The sequence below is a fragment of the Corvus moneduloides genome, chromosome 1, assembly GCF_009650955.1.
Source record: "Corvus moneduloides isolate bCorMon1 chromosome 1, bCorMon1.pri, whole genome shotgun sequence".
NCBI classification, from domain to species: Eukaryota; Metazoa; Chordata; class Aves; order Passeriformes; family Corvidae; genus Corvus; species Corvus moneduloides.
In genome coordinates this window covers 123,983,405-123,998,672 of record NC_045476.1, presented here as the reverse complement: position 1 = coordinate 123,998,672, position 15,268 = coordinate 123,983,405, and the positions used below count along the sequence as shown (strand labels likewise).

At 39.0% G+C, this 15,268-nt stretch overlaps 1 protein-coding gene across 2 annotated transcripts; it reads left to right on the top strand.

Annotated features, from left to right (window-relative positions):
- The first annotated feature begins 415 nt into the window (after positions 1-415).
- Positions 416-11,668, top strand: LOC116451926 (epidermal retinol dehydrogenase 2-like). 2 transcript variants are annotated; one of them, XM_032125926.1, is made up of 7 exons: positions 416-448; positions 1,255-1,608; positions 4,995-5,126; positions 6,591-6,690; positions 7,748-7,892; positions 8,854-8,976; positions 9,472-11,668. In XM_032125926.1, the coding sequence occupies exons 2-7, from the start codon at positions 1,282-1,284 to the stop codon at positions 9,563-9,565; spliced, it is 921 nt and encodes a 306-aa protein (XP_031981817.1). In that variant the 5' UTR covers positions 416-448; positions 1,255-1,281; the 3' UTR covers positions 9,566-11,668. The 2 variants fall into 2 exon arrangements, with proteins under 2 accessions (XP_031981817.1, XP_031981807.1); XM_032125916.1 differs by having other exon boundaries at positions 425-448; positions 1,206-1,608.
- The last annotated feature ends 3,600 nt before the right edge of the window (positions 11,669-15,268 follow it).

Here is a 15,268-nt window from a genome sequence, read left to right as displayed (position 1 = left end):
TTTTTGGTCCCACCCCGGCAAGCTGGAGAGCAGTCATTTATGATATAAATTAAGAGTGTTTAACTGCGTACCTCCAGCGAGGCAGCAGCAGAGCGAGGAGAGAGCATTAGCTCTCCTAGCCCTCGGCCGGCTGGGATGGAGCCTGCGGGCCGGCCGGGTGCGGGAGGCCACCGACGTGGCAGCAGCAGCAGCAGCGGGATGTCCCGACGTGGGAGAGGGCGCTGCCACCCAACAGGTGCCCTCGGGAAGCCGCCCAGGCTTGGTGCTCCGTGCCGCCGGCAGCCCGCACCCGCCCGGCCGGGAAGAGCCGCCTGCCCGGCCCCGCACCTCGCACCTCCCCGGGCCGCCCCCGCACGGGGCCAAGCCCTGGGGGCGGGCAGGGCAGGGCAGGGCCAGGCCACTCCTGGTCCCGGCGGGTGGGCAGGTGCGGGACAGTCGGGAGCCCGCGGTGAGTGCGGGGGAGCGGTCTCAGGGAGGGGGCGAGGATGTGACTGCTGGGCAGGGCCGGGAGGGGCCAAGGGGCTGCGGGGGCTCGGCACGGCTCGGCATGGCATGGCATGGCATGGCATGGCATGGCATGGCATGGCATGGCATGGCATGGCATGGGACGGCACGGGACGAGTCCGCCCCCCCGGGTCCGTGTGGGCGCTTCTTCTGCTGTCCTGTCTCAAGCACTGTAAAGGGAGCGGTGCTGCCTAATGTAGGTTGAAGACCAAGGCTCATAAGTGCCAGGGCCGGGGTTTCCCCTGTGGCCGGTCAATTGCCGGCAAGTGGGAATACGTGGTGTGATTTCGGCGGCACGGCACTGGAAAATACTCACGGTGTGGGAACGTTCCGATTGCCTGCCTTCCGAAACAGGTCATGTTTCCCGCTAAGGAGGACACCTTCCTTCCTGAGGTTGATATCGCACCAGTGTGCTCAGTACTTTTTTGTTCAGCTAACGTCACCGTGCTGTGACAACAAAGTGCTCTACAGCCATTGCCGCAACATACCTGCCTAGAAGGTATGTTACTGAACCTTTTTAAAAACAGAGCTGGAAGCGGAGGAACCCAGGATGAAACAGTCCATAGCATCTAGAGGAAGACAGTGGCTTTAATCTGACTTGTAAGGCAGCTTTCACAAAACAAGTCTTTAATAATGTATTTTGCACCCACGGAAAAGAATGCTGGGAAAGAACTTGCTGTTTGAAATTTTCTTTCTTTCAGTCAATATCCCACTGTTGTAACGTATTGTGTTTCTGGGTTTGCACAACAGAAGAGTGGTGCTTGTACCTGAGAAATCATGTTCAATTTCAGAAGCATCCAGAAGTTACTACAGTACCTGAAATTTTTAATTTTTTTACTCATCGAGAACACCTTCTGTATATTTCCTCTACGCAAAAAAAGTTTTGCTGGTGAAATAGTACTTATTACTGGGTCTGCAAATGGGATTGGAAGGCAGGTTGCCTTAAAATTTGCTCCTTTGGGAGTAACCTTGGTTCTTTGGGACATTGATGATGAAGGTAACAAAGAAACAAGCAGATTAGCCCAACAAAATGGAGCCAACCGGGTGTTTGTCTACCATTGTGACTGCAGCAGTAGGGAGGATGTCTATGAACAGGCAGACAAGGTAAGATCTGCATTTTGCTTCTTTTTAGTAGAATATCCTACTGAATTTATTGCTTTTTTAGAAAACATACTATTCCCTAGAAGGAAGCAATCCTGCAGGACAATGTCTTTCACCTTTTCAAAAGTAGTTTCTAGATGGAACTTAAACTATGGTTGCAACAAAGTAACTGGGTTTAATCAGTTCTATTGAGATTTATCCATTTCTAGTCTTCATTGTGAGATGGTAAAATTTAGATTAAGAGTATGGTAAAGCATGCAGCAGAGATTATCTCCACATATTATCTTATGTAGGCTTTAAAGGTCCTTTAAAATATCAATAAATAATTTTAAAATAACAGAACAGTCAGTGGATATTGTACAAGGGGGATTCTTTCCTTTGCCTATTTGTTAAGGAAATCATATTTCTTTAAGGGTGATATGGGATGTAATGTTTTCAGAAATGTCATTAGGATGTGGCTGATCTCCAGCCAAATTGATGATTCCTCTTCAGTTCATTTTTTGATCAATACAGCTGGAAAATAAGATAGAGAAGAGCTCCATTTTCAATGAAACTCTTCTGCTGTGCTGACCTATGCTTTGTGAACTATTACTTTATTGTCATAGCTCAGAAATTGGACATTGAATTAATATTATTAATTTTCACTTTTCCTTAAGCTGCCTGAAAACGCTTCTCAGTGTAACTTCACTTATAATCTTATAATCAGTTAGCCACTCTGCCACTTCATCCAAGTGTAAGCTTTTGTTAAATTCTCAATGTACACACTTATATACATGACTCACAAGTCACATCTTTGACATTCTGTGTCTGAAGACATATATCAGAGAAATGAGCTAAATTATTTCATGATGCAAATGTTGGTAGATTGTTTCAGAAGAGACTTGGAATGTCACATTAATTTTCCATGAGTTGTGAGTGGAAAGGTGGGGACGTGGTGGGGCTCGGCTCTTTGTTTTGTAGTTGTTGCTTTTAGTTTTAACCAAACCAGATTAAGTCTTTCTGAGCAAGGTTATGAAGGTTTGGAACACTTTTTTACCTCAAGAAATGTTCTTGAGGAAAAGTCCATCTAAAAGGTAAGTTGGATTCAGGATCTGTAAGTATCTGGAACTGCAATTCTCATGCTTGCAACCAGCAAGGCATTCTTTTACCCACACTCATAAGTAGCATGTGGGGCACAGCTCGCTAACTGTAGAGAAAAAAATTCCACTTGGGGTCATCAGTGCTAGATGTTAAGAACCACAGGTGGTATCTCGGTATTACTTGGGCAGTAATGAGGATATATTTATTGTACCATAATAGTATGTCTGCAGACATGAGCAAGGTGTTGAGTGTTCTGTGCTGTGCTGACACAATACAAGTTGTTCGAGGAGGATGATCTTTGCCAGGGGCTTGGTCAGTACAGATGATGCAACCCCATCACCTGTGTGAGCCATTGATAATGATGAAAAAATTCTGGACCAGCAATCACAGTAATTTCAGCAATCTTAATATCTATTATCACTTTACAGTGAGATGAAATTTCTGTCTGAGCAACTTGGGGGCAGTACTTTAAATGTGACATTTGATCTTTATTTGGAATGATAGTATAAATCAAACAGCAATTTTTCTTGACATTTCCTTTTGCAAGTACAAAAATCCCCACTTATCTTAGAATTTACCAAGATCAAATATCTTTTAAAAAAATACCATTTTAAATTGGCATTAAACCCCTATTCCCATAAATACTATCTGTTCCTTGCAAAGACATGCACCAAAATGACTAATTCAAGCTTATGTAGTTAATTTCTTTGTTGGACTTCATTGTCCATACTGAACATTTTGAAATTATTTGTTTGCTCACATTTTAGCAGAGTCTCAACAGGTTTGTTTTGTGCCCTCAGGTAATTTTCACTTTCTAAACACATTAACCAAATCAGCCACAGGACTCCAGCCTGTGGAATTTGCTGTGCCCACATCAGCAAACACTGTTCTGAAGTGCACAGACTGACCTGCCAACAGAAACTTAAAGAACAGTTTAAAATTTAAAAATTGCTGTTACTGCGTCAAATTATTGTTAACAACACCAATATATTCACAGATATTTGCATGTATTGTTCAGTCATGGAGGAGACAGAAATTTTCTGAGATGCAGAGTTTTTCAACTATGGGCCTCCTCTACTCTTGGAAATTAATCTGCCAATTTTTTATTGGTAATAAGAAAAGTCTTGAGCTTGGACACAGAAGAGAAAGCAATAGCAAGAAAATTAAATTAATTGTTTTTATTTGGTATACTCACTGCAGAAAAACCTAAGTATCCCATAACGTAAGTTTAGTTTCTTTCTAGTAAACAAAAGAGACCATTGAAGTCCCTAAACAAGAGGTTTTAGAACAAACTGGTCAAGTGAACAGCAACTAATTTTCAGGAACAAGCAGTGTCCACCTGGGAATTCTGAAGGAAATCAGACATGGATCTGATGGCCTATAAATGCAGGATGTGTGTTTTACTATAACAGATGATCAAGGAACAAAGCATAGAAAATATGCCAGTCTTAAAGGGCATTTGAGAGCACAAAACCAGACTATGAACCTGACTTACAGAAAACTGATAGAAATTACATTAACACAAGAATTAACAGACACCTAAAAATTTTGAGACCCCAGATAACCATCCACCTCTAGTTGATTCTTCATACTGTAAGTAAATCTTGGCCATCTGCTTTGATAAAAATCCGAATCATGGCACAAAATCTTATGAAAACAAATGCAAATGGAGCTAATGAAAATTTTATCTATCTATTTCATGGTAGATGCTTTTGTACTCAGAGCATTGGTAACCCCCAGTTCTCTGAGCTGAATTCTTTCCAGTTCAGTAAAAATTATATGGAAAGGGGGTTGAGCAGGCTTGGCAGAGGAATGCAGGTTCTCACAATACCAAAAACAGGGGACTAGGAATTTTCTGATTGCAGTTAAAGTGTGCTCACAGTGCACACTAAAGCTTTGTCAATTTTGAACTTAGGTTTTTGTGGAAGTCAAAAGTATTCTGGAGTTCAGGGAGAAATTAGATAAATTTGAGGAGTGAGGCAGGGTGGAGAGTCACTGGGATATATTAAACACATCTATATATGATACAGATACCTTATACCTCTCAAAAGATCCTAAGCTGTAGCATGGGAAAATTGAGTACACTGGACACCTTAGAGCCCGGGTCCTTTTTTCGTTGCATCCACCATGAGACAAGGGCTAGGGGGCTTAGATGGATCTTTGATCTGATCCAATTCAACAGTTCTTACATACTTATGTTTTCATGCACACCAGTTATTGCAAATACTACTAAATGTTTCCATAAATGAAGCACAAGAGGCAGTGATACCTTCTAAAGCTTTCTCTTTGTCCTTTTTCTTTTTATTCAGGTTAGAAAAGAAGTTGGGGATGTTACTATTCTAATCAATAATGCTGGCAGAGCTCTTGGGAAAAAGTTCTGTGAGCTTACAGATGAAGATTTTGAAAAGACCTTGAGAATCAACTTCTTTTCTCAAGTTTGGGTAAAGTTTTTGTGGCTTTTTTACTACTGAACAACCAAAAGGTACAGACAAGTATTTTGGTGTGAAAATCATGATGATGGCATCTACCTTAAAAACTCAGCTTGGAAAAGAGATGTGAAGGACCTTGGTTGGGGGAATATATGTTGTCATAATCATCCTGTAATTGAAGACACACCACACTGACAGTCTCCCCAGGATGTCTCAGTAATGTTATAACACAAACCTGCCTGGGCACTCTGGTAAATCAAAGTCTGTGCAACTGTATGGTGAAACATGCCCTGCCTGTGACAGCTGTGGCTGAAGGTAGTGCTGACATGATGGCATGTGACTTCCCTGCTCCTCATGTTTCCTGGCATCAGAAGGCTTTGCCTAAGAGACTTGCAGCATTCAGGGAGACATGACCATGGTTTACTGGCAGTGTTATGTTTAGAGTTCGACTCCATGATCTTAAAGGTCTTTTCCAGCCTATATGATTCCATGATTTTATGCTGCACATGTTGGTGTCAGTCTTCAGGTTGTGCTTTCATTCCTAGTCACCATCTGACTAAAGAACATATCTAGCCAGTAAGAATTTGTTCTGTTTTCTTACCCCGGAATGAATTTGCAGTTGCTTGTGGTCTCAGCACACTTTAGGAGGAGGGGTTTTTTTGTGAGAGAGTGTTACTATTGCTACTTGTGTTGCTACTCTTGCACTTTTTGTTTACAAGCCTGAGCGAACAGCCTGCCTCAGGGAACAATATAGCATTGCAACTCCTTTGTCAAAAGGCAGCTCTCAATGGAAAATCATTGCAGATAGAAGTCCTCTAAGTATACCCCATCCACACTGCATCATTCTTCCAAATACTTGAAGAAAACGGACTGGGAGAAGTGTTCCCCCTGACAGGTCTGAAGAAACACAGGGCAGGAGGATAGTGATGTATTAGGCATTCACATATGGAGTCTAATAGGATTCCTCAACTATTGAAAAAAAATTGTTACTGCTCTTGTCTGTTTTTCTTATCTTCCCCTTCATCAAACACCATCACTCTTTCCAGTTAGTATCACCCACAGTGGTGTCCTGGAGCGCTGCAATTGTCAGGCAGTTCAGCTTGATACAAAAAGGGCCCACAGGCAGCTGAACTCTCCTTAATGTGTTGACTTCTAGCTCCCTCTTGTGTACCGAACCTTTGGCAATAGTCTCAAACAGACAAATCGCGAGGAACCAGGAAGCAGAGAAAACACAAACTTTGCTGCTTTTAATAAGATGTTTTAATACTGTTAGATGTTCAGACAGACGGTAGTCATTCTAGGAAGTGCTGTCTCTCATTTAAAAACCATTACAGAGATAAAAGGTCAGTTGGGCTTCTTGTATGTTGAAGGCCCAGAAAGCAAGTCAGGTTGTATAGCCTAATTTTGGAATGAAACATTTTTGTTATGCCTATTTATAAAGGGGATTTTTAAATAAATATATTTATGTTCTTTTAGACTTGCAAGGCCTTTCTTCCAGCCATGGTGGCCTGTAACCGTGGGCAACTGGTTAGCACAGCCAGTGGAGCTGGATTACTGGGACTCTACAGGGCGTCAGGTAAGTATCGTCAACTGCCATTACAAATTAGATCTACACACTAATCACTTTTCTTGGACCCTGCTATCGAGGGCTCATACTTGGTATTGATAATACAAGTCATGTTCAGCTTTCACCATATAATTAAGGCTTATGGGAGTGGGCCTGCCCATCCATGCATTATAATCTTTCACACCTTAGAGATGTATTTTTAGGCTGTGTGGTTCCATCATTCACTGTGGGTGAATTCCTGAAGAATAGCAAACTACCTCTTACGCCTGTCTTTGAAGTTAGTCTTTTAGCAAAATTGGATTTCATTGTACGTAACAACTATTTTCACGCACATTTGAAAAAGTTTTAGGAAATGCTGTGTAAGGCAGTATATTAAAACAGTTTCTAACAATTGGAAAATTGTAGAATAATTTGTTTTAGAAGCAATCTTTGAAGGTCGCTTGGTCCATATTTGCCCCCAAAAAACAGGCTCGGCTTAGATCAGGTTGCACAGGGCTGTGTGAGGGCAAGTTTTGATCATGTCCAAGTATGGAGTCCCATACATTCATCAAACAATAAAAATCAGACAAGATTCAGTCTTCCTGGACAAACAAAATGTATTGCAGTTGCAGGGCAAATCAGAAGTAATAGGCTGAAGCAGCATTTATAAGTAGGGTATTTATATTCTACCACTATAAATAGTTCTTTCTGAAATGTAACCTGTGATATTAAAAGTTGAAGACATTCAGAACTGAAAGAATGCCTGGTTTGTATAAGAGTATCTGGAAATGTACAGCAAATGCTGAATAAGCTCATCTTCCTATAATTCTCCATAGTGCACTAAAAAAAAAAAACTCCTCTGAAAGGATTAATTTTATCCTTAAGCAATTGTGTATCATTCATGGGAAGAGCCAATAATCTCCAGTTAGCATCACCAATACGCTTAAAACACTAGCTACAAGACTGCTAACGACAGAATTAAATAATATTGTGGCTTAAATTGTATTACCAAGAATTTGATTCTGTATATCGCTTTTACTGTGGTGCTTTTGACATTTTGGATATTTCTTCTTTCTTCACTTTTTAGATTATTGTGCAAGTAAGAGTGCAGTCATTGGAATGATGGAAGCCATAAATTCAGAATTGTATCACGGAGGAAAGCGTGGCATTAAAATCAAAATCATTTGTCCTTATTTTATTAGTACTAGGTTAAGTAAAGGCTTCAAAAGCAAGTAAGTAAAACTTAGATTTGTACTATTTCATATGTAAAAAAAAATCACCACTCACCAGGTATATCATATACAGTTTTTGGTTGGTTGATTTGATTTTCAATTCAGTATTTTTGCCCTATTGGCACAAACAACTACGTCTTTTGATGTAAAGAAATGCCAGTGTTGCATACAGTTAATAACAGGGACTGTGTAATAACCTCACAGTCAAGAAACAGTTAGGAATGCACAGCAGTATTTAAGGATTAATGGAACCTTATTTGTCAGGAGAGTGGGCACTGAGGATATTCTCTGCCCCAAGTAAGTAATCTTACAGTGTAATTACAGTTATGGCTGTCGGGATACCCATGACCTGTCCTTATTAATTGTGCCCCACTGTCTGTACTGGCAGGTATTGTACTTCTGAGTGAGAATGGCTGTGGTGATGGTGTCTGCTGCATGGCTCTGTGGCTGCAGTGATGGGAGAGGCTGCAAGCTCTGAATGAGCAGTTGCAGGAGTGCAGGACCAGTGATCTTGGTTTTTCAGGGCTCTGCTCCTGCTTGCACCATCCATCATCGTGCAGCAGCGTATGTGAGCAGAGCAGAGCCCTTCTCCTGGCTGGTGACAAGCCTGGTCCTGTTTAGCTGTCACCTCAGCATTTACAGCAGAAAAGGATTGCTGGAGAGCAATGATGCATAGAATAGCATATGGTATGGCTAAGCTTGGAAGTTTCCAAAGCTGGAATCACTGTGGGCATCAACTTCATTGTGGTCATCTTACAAAAAAGTCATTAAATTCACAACATCACCAAAGTGCTTTCAATTTATTTTGATGATAGCAGAAGGAAAAAGGTTTGGAGATTCCTTTCCAAGAATACTTGAGGGGAAGGGGGAAAATGCATAAATTTTTTAATTATGTATGTGTGTGTGTTTACCTCAAAAGTAAAGTTTCATCATTCCATAACCCTTTTTTCTTGTTTTACAGAAAACCCTGTTTGTTTCCTGTTTATGATCCAGAGTATGCAGCCAGCAGGATCGTGGATGCAATTAAAAAGGAAAAAATTTATTTAATCATGCCTCCAGCTGTATACTTTCTTGGTCTGAAAATGTGAGCATGTGACTTGACTTCTAGCATTACCTTCTTTCCTTCGCCATATGCCTGTAAAATCAGTTTAGTCAAAACAGTCCTTTAGTTAATATTCCTGCAGTCAAGTCAGTTATATTTACCCAATTTTAAAGAAACAGTGGGTTTGATTTTTTAATAATTTAGGTGAATAACATTCCTCTGGCCCCTTCTGTGCCTAATAAGTGTTTTAAACTGCAGTTCAGTATAGAAATTTCAAAACTTTTCCTAAGACAGTACACTGGGAGCAATGCCTGGTCTGCTTCCGGTCCCTGCCACCACTGCAGGCTGGGCTTTCACAAAACGTCTTGGTCTGTCATTAGTTTTCCCCATTTATAACATTGAAGTGCCAAAAATGTTATTGCCAGACATTAGAAGTATTGAGCACATAAAATGTATTTGTGATTTCTTTACTTACAGAGTACTTTTTTCTTAAAAAAAAAAAAGAAAATTAGGCTAACTTGAAGTTTGTCTCATCAGTTTCCTTCCTAGAAAAGTGGTGCTATTCCTCGAGTCTCACATTAAGTTCCCTGAGATCATGGAAGAAGCCTTCGGTGAGAAGAAAAAGGATTGAAACCAGAAGTATTCTGAAGACCTCAAGTGCCATCTAATTGAACATTTTCAGTTAAAAAAAAAAAAAACCATGTTAAATCATGTTTACTTCTTGACAAAAAATTTATTTCTTGTATGCTATTTTACATTGGTCAGCATGCCATTTAATTCTTCACAACTGTCTTTTATGTTTTGCAATTTTCTGAGTAACTTTTGAAAAATCACTAACATTTAAAATTACATAGGTATTATGTGGGGTGACCAAGTAGCAACTTTGCATGGACTGTACTGTTTTCAGACTGAAACTTCAATGAGGTATCCTAAAGACACTGATTTTTAGTCACGACCCAGCCTCTTATTTCATGATGTCTTGCTGCTTTTGTCAAGGTCTCAATAAAAGTCAGTAAATCCAGGCACAGATGTTTGACTTCATGTCATACTGTCAAATTTACACAGACTGTTTTGCTTCCAGAATGAACCTTAAATGAGGTATCCTGTCTGTTACTGTGGAACACAATTCTGTAGTAAATCACGGGAGAAAGAATATAGACAGGAGGAATACCTCATGTATTCTTGGAAAATCATGGGTGAAATATCTCCTTATATTTGGAGAGGAGTAACACCCATGTTCTTCAACTGTTTTTAAATGAAATTACAATATTAAGGTCCTAAAGAACAAAAATACTCCCCTCTAGCAGAAGTTCAGAGATTTGTTACACAAAATATGTGCTGGTACTTAATTGATAGAAATCAATCCTCATGTAAATTTTCAGAAAATACTGACTTAAAATGTTAATAATTCCCTTAATTTAAAAACAAATAAATAAACTGCATAGCAGAATAGTGAATCTACAAAGCCTAGTTTATTAAACTCTAAGGAATTACAGAGAACATTTAACAGTCATCTATTGACCACGTTTGCCATCATAATTCAATTGCACTTAACTAAACACCAGAGCACCCAGATACAAATACCTATAAGAGTGCACAGCATTTCCAAGGTATGCATGCATTCAATAAAATCTTTCATGTACCTGTAGATAATACAGGGAAAATTTTAGCTGACAGAAGGAGAAAGCTCTCTGAAATTTGGCTCTTCAGAAAGCAAAGTTTATTGATTTATATTTTTTAAAACTCTCTAGCTGATGAGTAATTAAATATTATTTTCTTCCTATTAATTAGACAGTAAAGTCGAAATTGCTTCCTGCAAATACCAATCATTTTCTCAATTGCAGGCAAATATGTTGAATATTGGGATTCCCTATTCAATATGAATGTTACAATTTGGCTCAAGATCTATGATCATTTTTAAGTATGATTACAGGAGTCAATGCAAATTGACGTGACATTATATTTTGTGAATGTATTGTGGGCCTGAATATCTTAGTGCATAATTTCATTGCTGGTTCTGCAGAGCTTAAGAACAGAGCTCTGAGGTGAGAAAAATGTATTTAAAAATGATTTGTGAAATGAGACTCCCATTTGAAGTAGTGTCACCTGCTAATGACATTAATACATGGTGGACTATCCATCATTTAAATGCCAAAGGTTTCAGGATGAAACATTTTCAGGCAAGGAGCTCACTGTAAGGGCTCTCTTTTCAGGATCCTTTTCTTATTTTCAGTTTCTTTAACTATAGTATATCGACCTTACCACCTACATCTGCAGTTATAAGTTCACCAATTATATAGGTAGGACATGAATAGATTAAGACTAATGTAAAGGAAATAAGACCCTATTTTCTAAGCTATACTTCACCTATTCTTCACAGCCACCCTGCAAAACCTTATTCTGTATTGCTGCGACCTCAGCCAAGGGCACTTTTCGCTCCATATTTATTCTTTTCAGGCTAATCTGCTTGTCTCAAGAAGGAATTTGTAAAGCTTATACTTTCTAAGTCTCACAGTGATCTGTTAGATCTTCTTATCAGTCCTAGAAGCCAGTAACTCATTCTTTTCCATGAAAATACCAGGAAAATAGTTTCAGGTTTTGGGGTTGGTTAGTGGTGGTGGTGTTTGGGGGGGAGTAGTTTCTCTTTTTTGTACAGAAAAGAGGTGTGATAGATCCAGTAATACAATTCTAAAACTGTAAGCCAAAACCTTCCTATTAAAGCTCAGAAGATGCAGTTGGATGGTGTTCCTATTTTTTAATAGAAAATTATCTTTATATTTTGAAATGTAGTGTGCCACCTAAGAAATATCACAGAGTTATCAACAACTCCTGAGAAATGTATCCTTTCTTTCTTTGAGGCTTTCATCTTATTTGTAACTCCTCCATGACAAAAACATTTTTACAGGAGAAATTCTGTTACTACAGAATCTGCAAATGAGACTGGAATACAGTTTATCTTAATTTTTTCTCTTTTTTTCTCACTCCTTGTTCTCTGCAAAACTGATGAAGAAAGACCTGTGTTGCTGCACCAATAGTGAGATAATCTGTGATGTCAGTTCCTTGCTCTTGTTTTATGTCCATTGGTACAGCATACATCTTCAGAACACATTTTTCTTATAAAGGAAGTTGTAGTGCTGGGTATCTTATGAAGAACATTAATCATATTCAAATTATAGGCATTTTGAGAAAGAAACATTTGAATGACTCTTGGTCACTTTGTAATCTAAATCTTTGACTAAACCTTAGAGGCAAGGATATGGAACTTTGATTTCTCATGAATTTCATTCTCTGACAATACTTCGTTCCTTTTACTTCAGAGGTCAATATTTCCACCCAAATTCATTATGTGTTCCCTATAAGTCATTAGTACAGTTTCTCATATATGCTCAAGTTCTTCATTTATATACTTAAGAATGTAACAAAAGCCTCGAGACACTGAGATGCAACTTTCAGCAAATCATAGAAACAACTGGATTTCCCAGAAATTCTGATAGCCTGTTCTGCTCTATCACCTGAATTGGCATTGCCCCACTAAATTTTAAAACATTCCCAGAAAAACCTCACTCTTTCTAGAAGCCTGATCCCTCTATTGAAGGATGGCTTTTATAGAACACACTCTAAGAATACTCAAAGCTAATTTGAGGCTAGGTTTATATACTAAAATGAAAAATGTATTTCCAAATCCTGCAATTGTTGAAGGCTTTTTCATGAGTAACTTGTATTTTCTCAGCCTCTGTCTGGAAAGATGTTTAGTTCACAGTTCCCACAGGTAATGGGACAATTGTGGAGGGATAGATTTGGCACTGGAAGTGCCAAATCAGGCAATTCCCCGTTTCTCTGTCACTACCTTTGACTTTGACCTTACTTGTACCCTGAGAGAAACACAAAAAATAGTGAAAGCTGCATAAACTGTCTCTAAACATACTGTCCGTGTTTTTCGTAATTACTGGTCCTGGGAAAAGGAGACTTCATGCTTTTACAATTTTTCATGGTAACTAGAAAAATAATTTTCACCTCTTTACTTTTACACCTAGAGAAATGTTATTTTCTATATTCCCTGATTATTTTTAATATTTCATATAATTTAATGAGCAAGAAAGGCCTGAATCAATGCAAAGAGCCCAGTTATTAACGGATCAAAATTCTACATTGATTACTATTATGGATTTTTCTAGTTTCTTTCTGCAGTCAATACAATGTCTCTGTTCAATACTTTAGATTCCTTAGGATGTTACAGACTGCTAAAAAAACCCCAACTGTTTAATTTAAAAAATAACTAATATAGCTCTAATTGCCTTCTACCATTGCTCAGAACTGTTGCTGAAGCCAAATAAATGGTCAGGTGGCCTTCCACTTCATTAACTAATCTGAGCTGGCAGCAGTGCCTGAGGTAGCAGTGATTTAAAGCGTCACGAGGCATTGCTCAATGCTTTCATAAACTCCACGCGTCCCAGGTGTTCATCGATCAAGTGCACTGTGTTGGTGGAAGGGGCACTCTAGCAGCTGCTCGGTTGCTTCCTCCATTGCTTCTTTCTCAGAAATGTAGTTAACACATGGAACATCAATAGTTCCAATATGCATTTTGACTGCATTTACACACCTAAAGATACTTTCTTTTCTGCAACAGAATCGGCTGGGTAGAGCTGGCTCAAGAGTCAATCGTGTTGTCTGTCTGCCTGGGATGATATGCTAGGAGGTAACAGGAAATAAGGAATTATTTCCTACAGAACAGGAAAAGAAGCCAGAGAGTGTGATAATCCTGCGAAGATCTTTGAAAGCTACTTAGAGTCTGACAGCACATAAATTAAACATAGGAAATCAGGCTAGACCTGATGTCTACCTCATTATCTAAAGCCCTCATTATCTATAGCTTGTATTTCCCTGGAAGCTGAAGGAATTTCAGTGCCTTGACTACTAAACTGGCAAATCTGAGAGTCCCCACGTAAAAGAAGACTCATGATTCTAACCATGCCTGCCAAAGTAGGAGATGAGAGACCCCGCTGTGGGACCATGCAGGAATGGAAATTAGACGGAAATTCTTCCTCTTCAATATTTAAGCCATGTTACATAAGACTCTGCTTGCCTTACACGCATCTGTTTATCACCTGGTAAACTGGTGGTGTTTATTTAATATACATAATTCTTTAATATATAATTTCATGGCAGCTGATTCCCTGTTTTGCAAAGATTTTACAATGACTTTCTAATCAATTATTTCCTCCCATTTGCATTTTTACAATCTTCTTTCCAAAGAAGGAACATACTTTTACACGGAAGTTAGAAGCCACTGCAATAACTAAAGTAAGAATCAGGAAAATAAATACCACATCTTTATGAAAGGAACAAGAGGGAGCAGACAGAATTCCTACATAAGGAACAACCCCCATAATTTGAGAATTATGCTACACATGCCACAATGGAAAACCTAAATTACTTCAACCACACATAATGGCAACGGATGCATTGTTGGGATAAATTCTCATCACGTATGCTCTGGAAATGAGAGGTGTTTCCATCTTGGAGATGGCATCATATCTAGTGACGTTAATGATAACAACTAGTTTTAGTGATTTGTATTCCACATGCAAAATACCTTTAAAATAGCTCCTTCAATACTATTGCAACACAGATGCATTCAGATACTTCTTAACATAACCTGATAAAATATCTAAAAGGGAAGTGCAGCAGGCTGCTATTAGAAGATTTTGATGATACTACACTTGCAGTATTGTGCTGCTCTTGTACTATTAATAGGAAATGTCCCCTTTCTGGGGAAATACAAAAAAAGAAGCATTTAACATTAGCTGGTACTGCATGCAAGAGAGATGTTGTACATGTTTAATTCTTAAGTGCATGAGCCTTTTTTTTCTCCTAGTATTTTTATGTTTCCAGCTTTTTGCTTCTGGTTTCTTTGCTTTCTTATTAGAAAAATATCCTTAGTATTTTCATAGGCAACTTTAAAATTGTCTCAGAGACAGTTTGGTCACTGGGAATCTTCCTTGAAGCTTTTTTATCATCCTTATTTTCCCCAAAAAATATAATCAGAACTTCAGATTGATTGAAAGGCAGTTTGCCTTAAACTGAGACACAGCTGGAACTACCCTAGTGCTCTAGGTCACTGACAGAGAAAGCAAAAAGAGGAACTTAGGTTATCTGGAGAAAATTATGTGTAAGGAATGCTTGCCTACCAACAGGGCTGGAGGGGTAAGGAGGAAGGCCACAAAGCAAGGACAGGATTTCTTGCTTATGTGTTGTTATTCATTAAAGGACTAAATCTTCCAAAATCATGTTTATTAAATTGTGACATTTGGGAAAGGGGATTAAACAAACAGGT

Bases quoted from the DNA above. Each gene is read 5' to 3' on its own strand.
- LOC116451926 (XM_032125926.1), top strand. From the start codon at position 1,282: ATGTTCAATTTCAGAAGCATCCAGAAGTTACTACAGTACCTGAAATTT. The intron at 6,691-7,747 runs GTAAGTATCGTC...TTCACTTTTTAG, and splicing joins GGGACTCTACAGGGCGTCAG to ATTATTGTGCAAGTAAGAGT. The intron at 7,893-8,853 runs GTAAGTAAAACT...CTTGTTTTACAG, and splicing joins AGTAAAGGCTTCAAAAGCAA to AAAACCCTGTTTGTTTCCTG.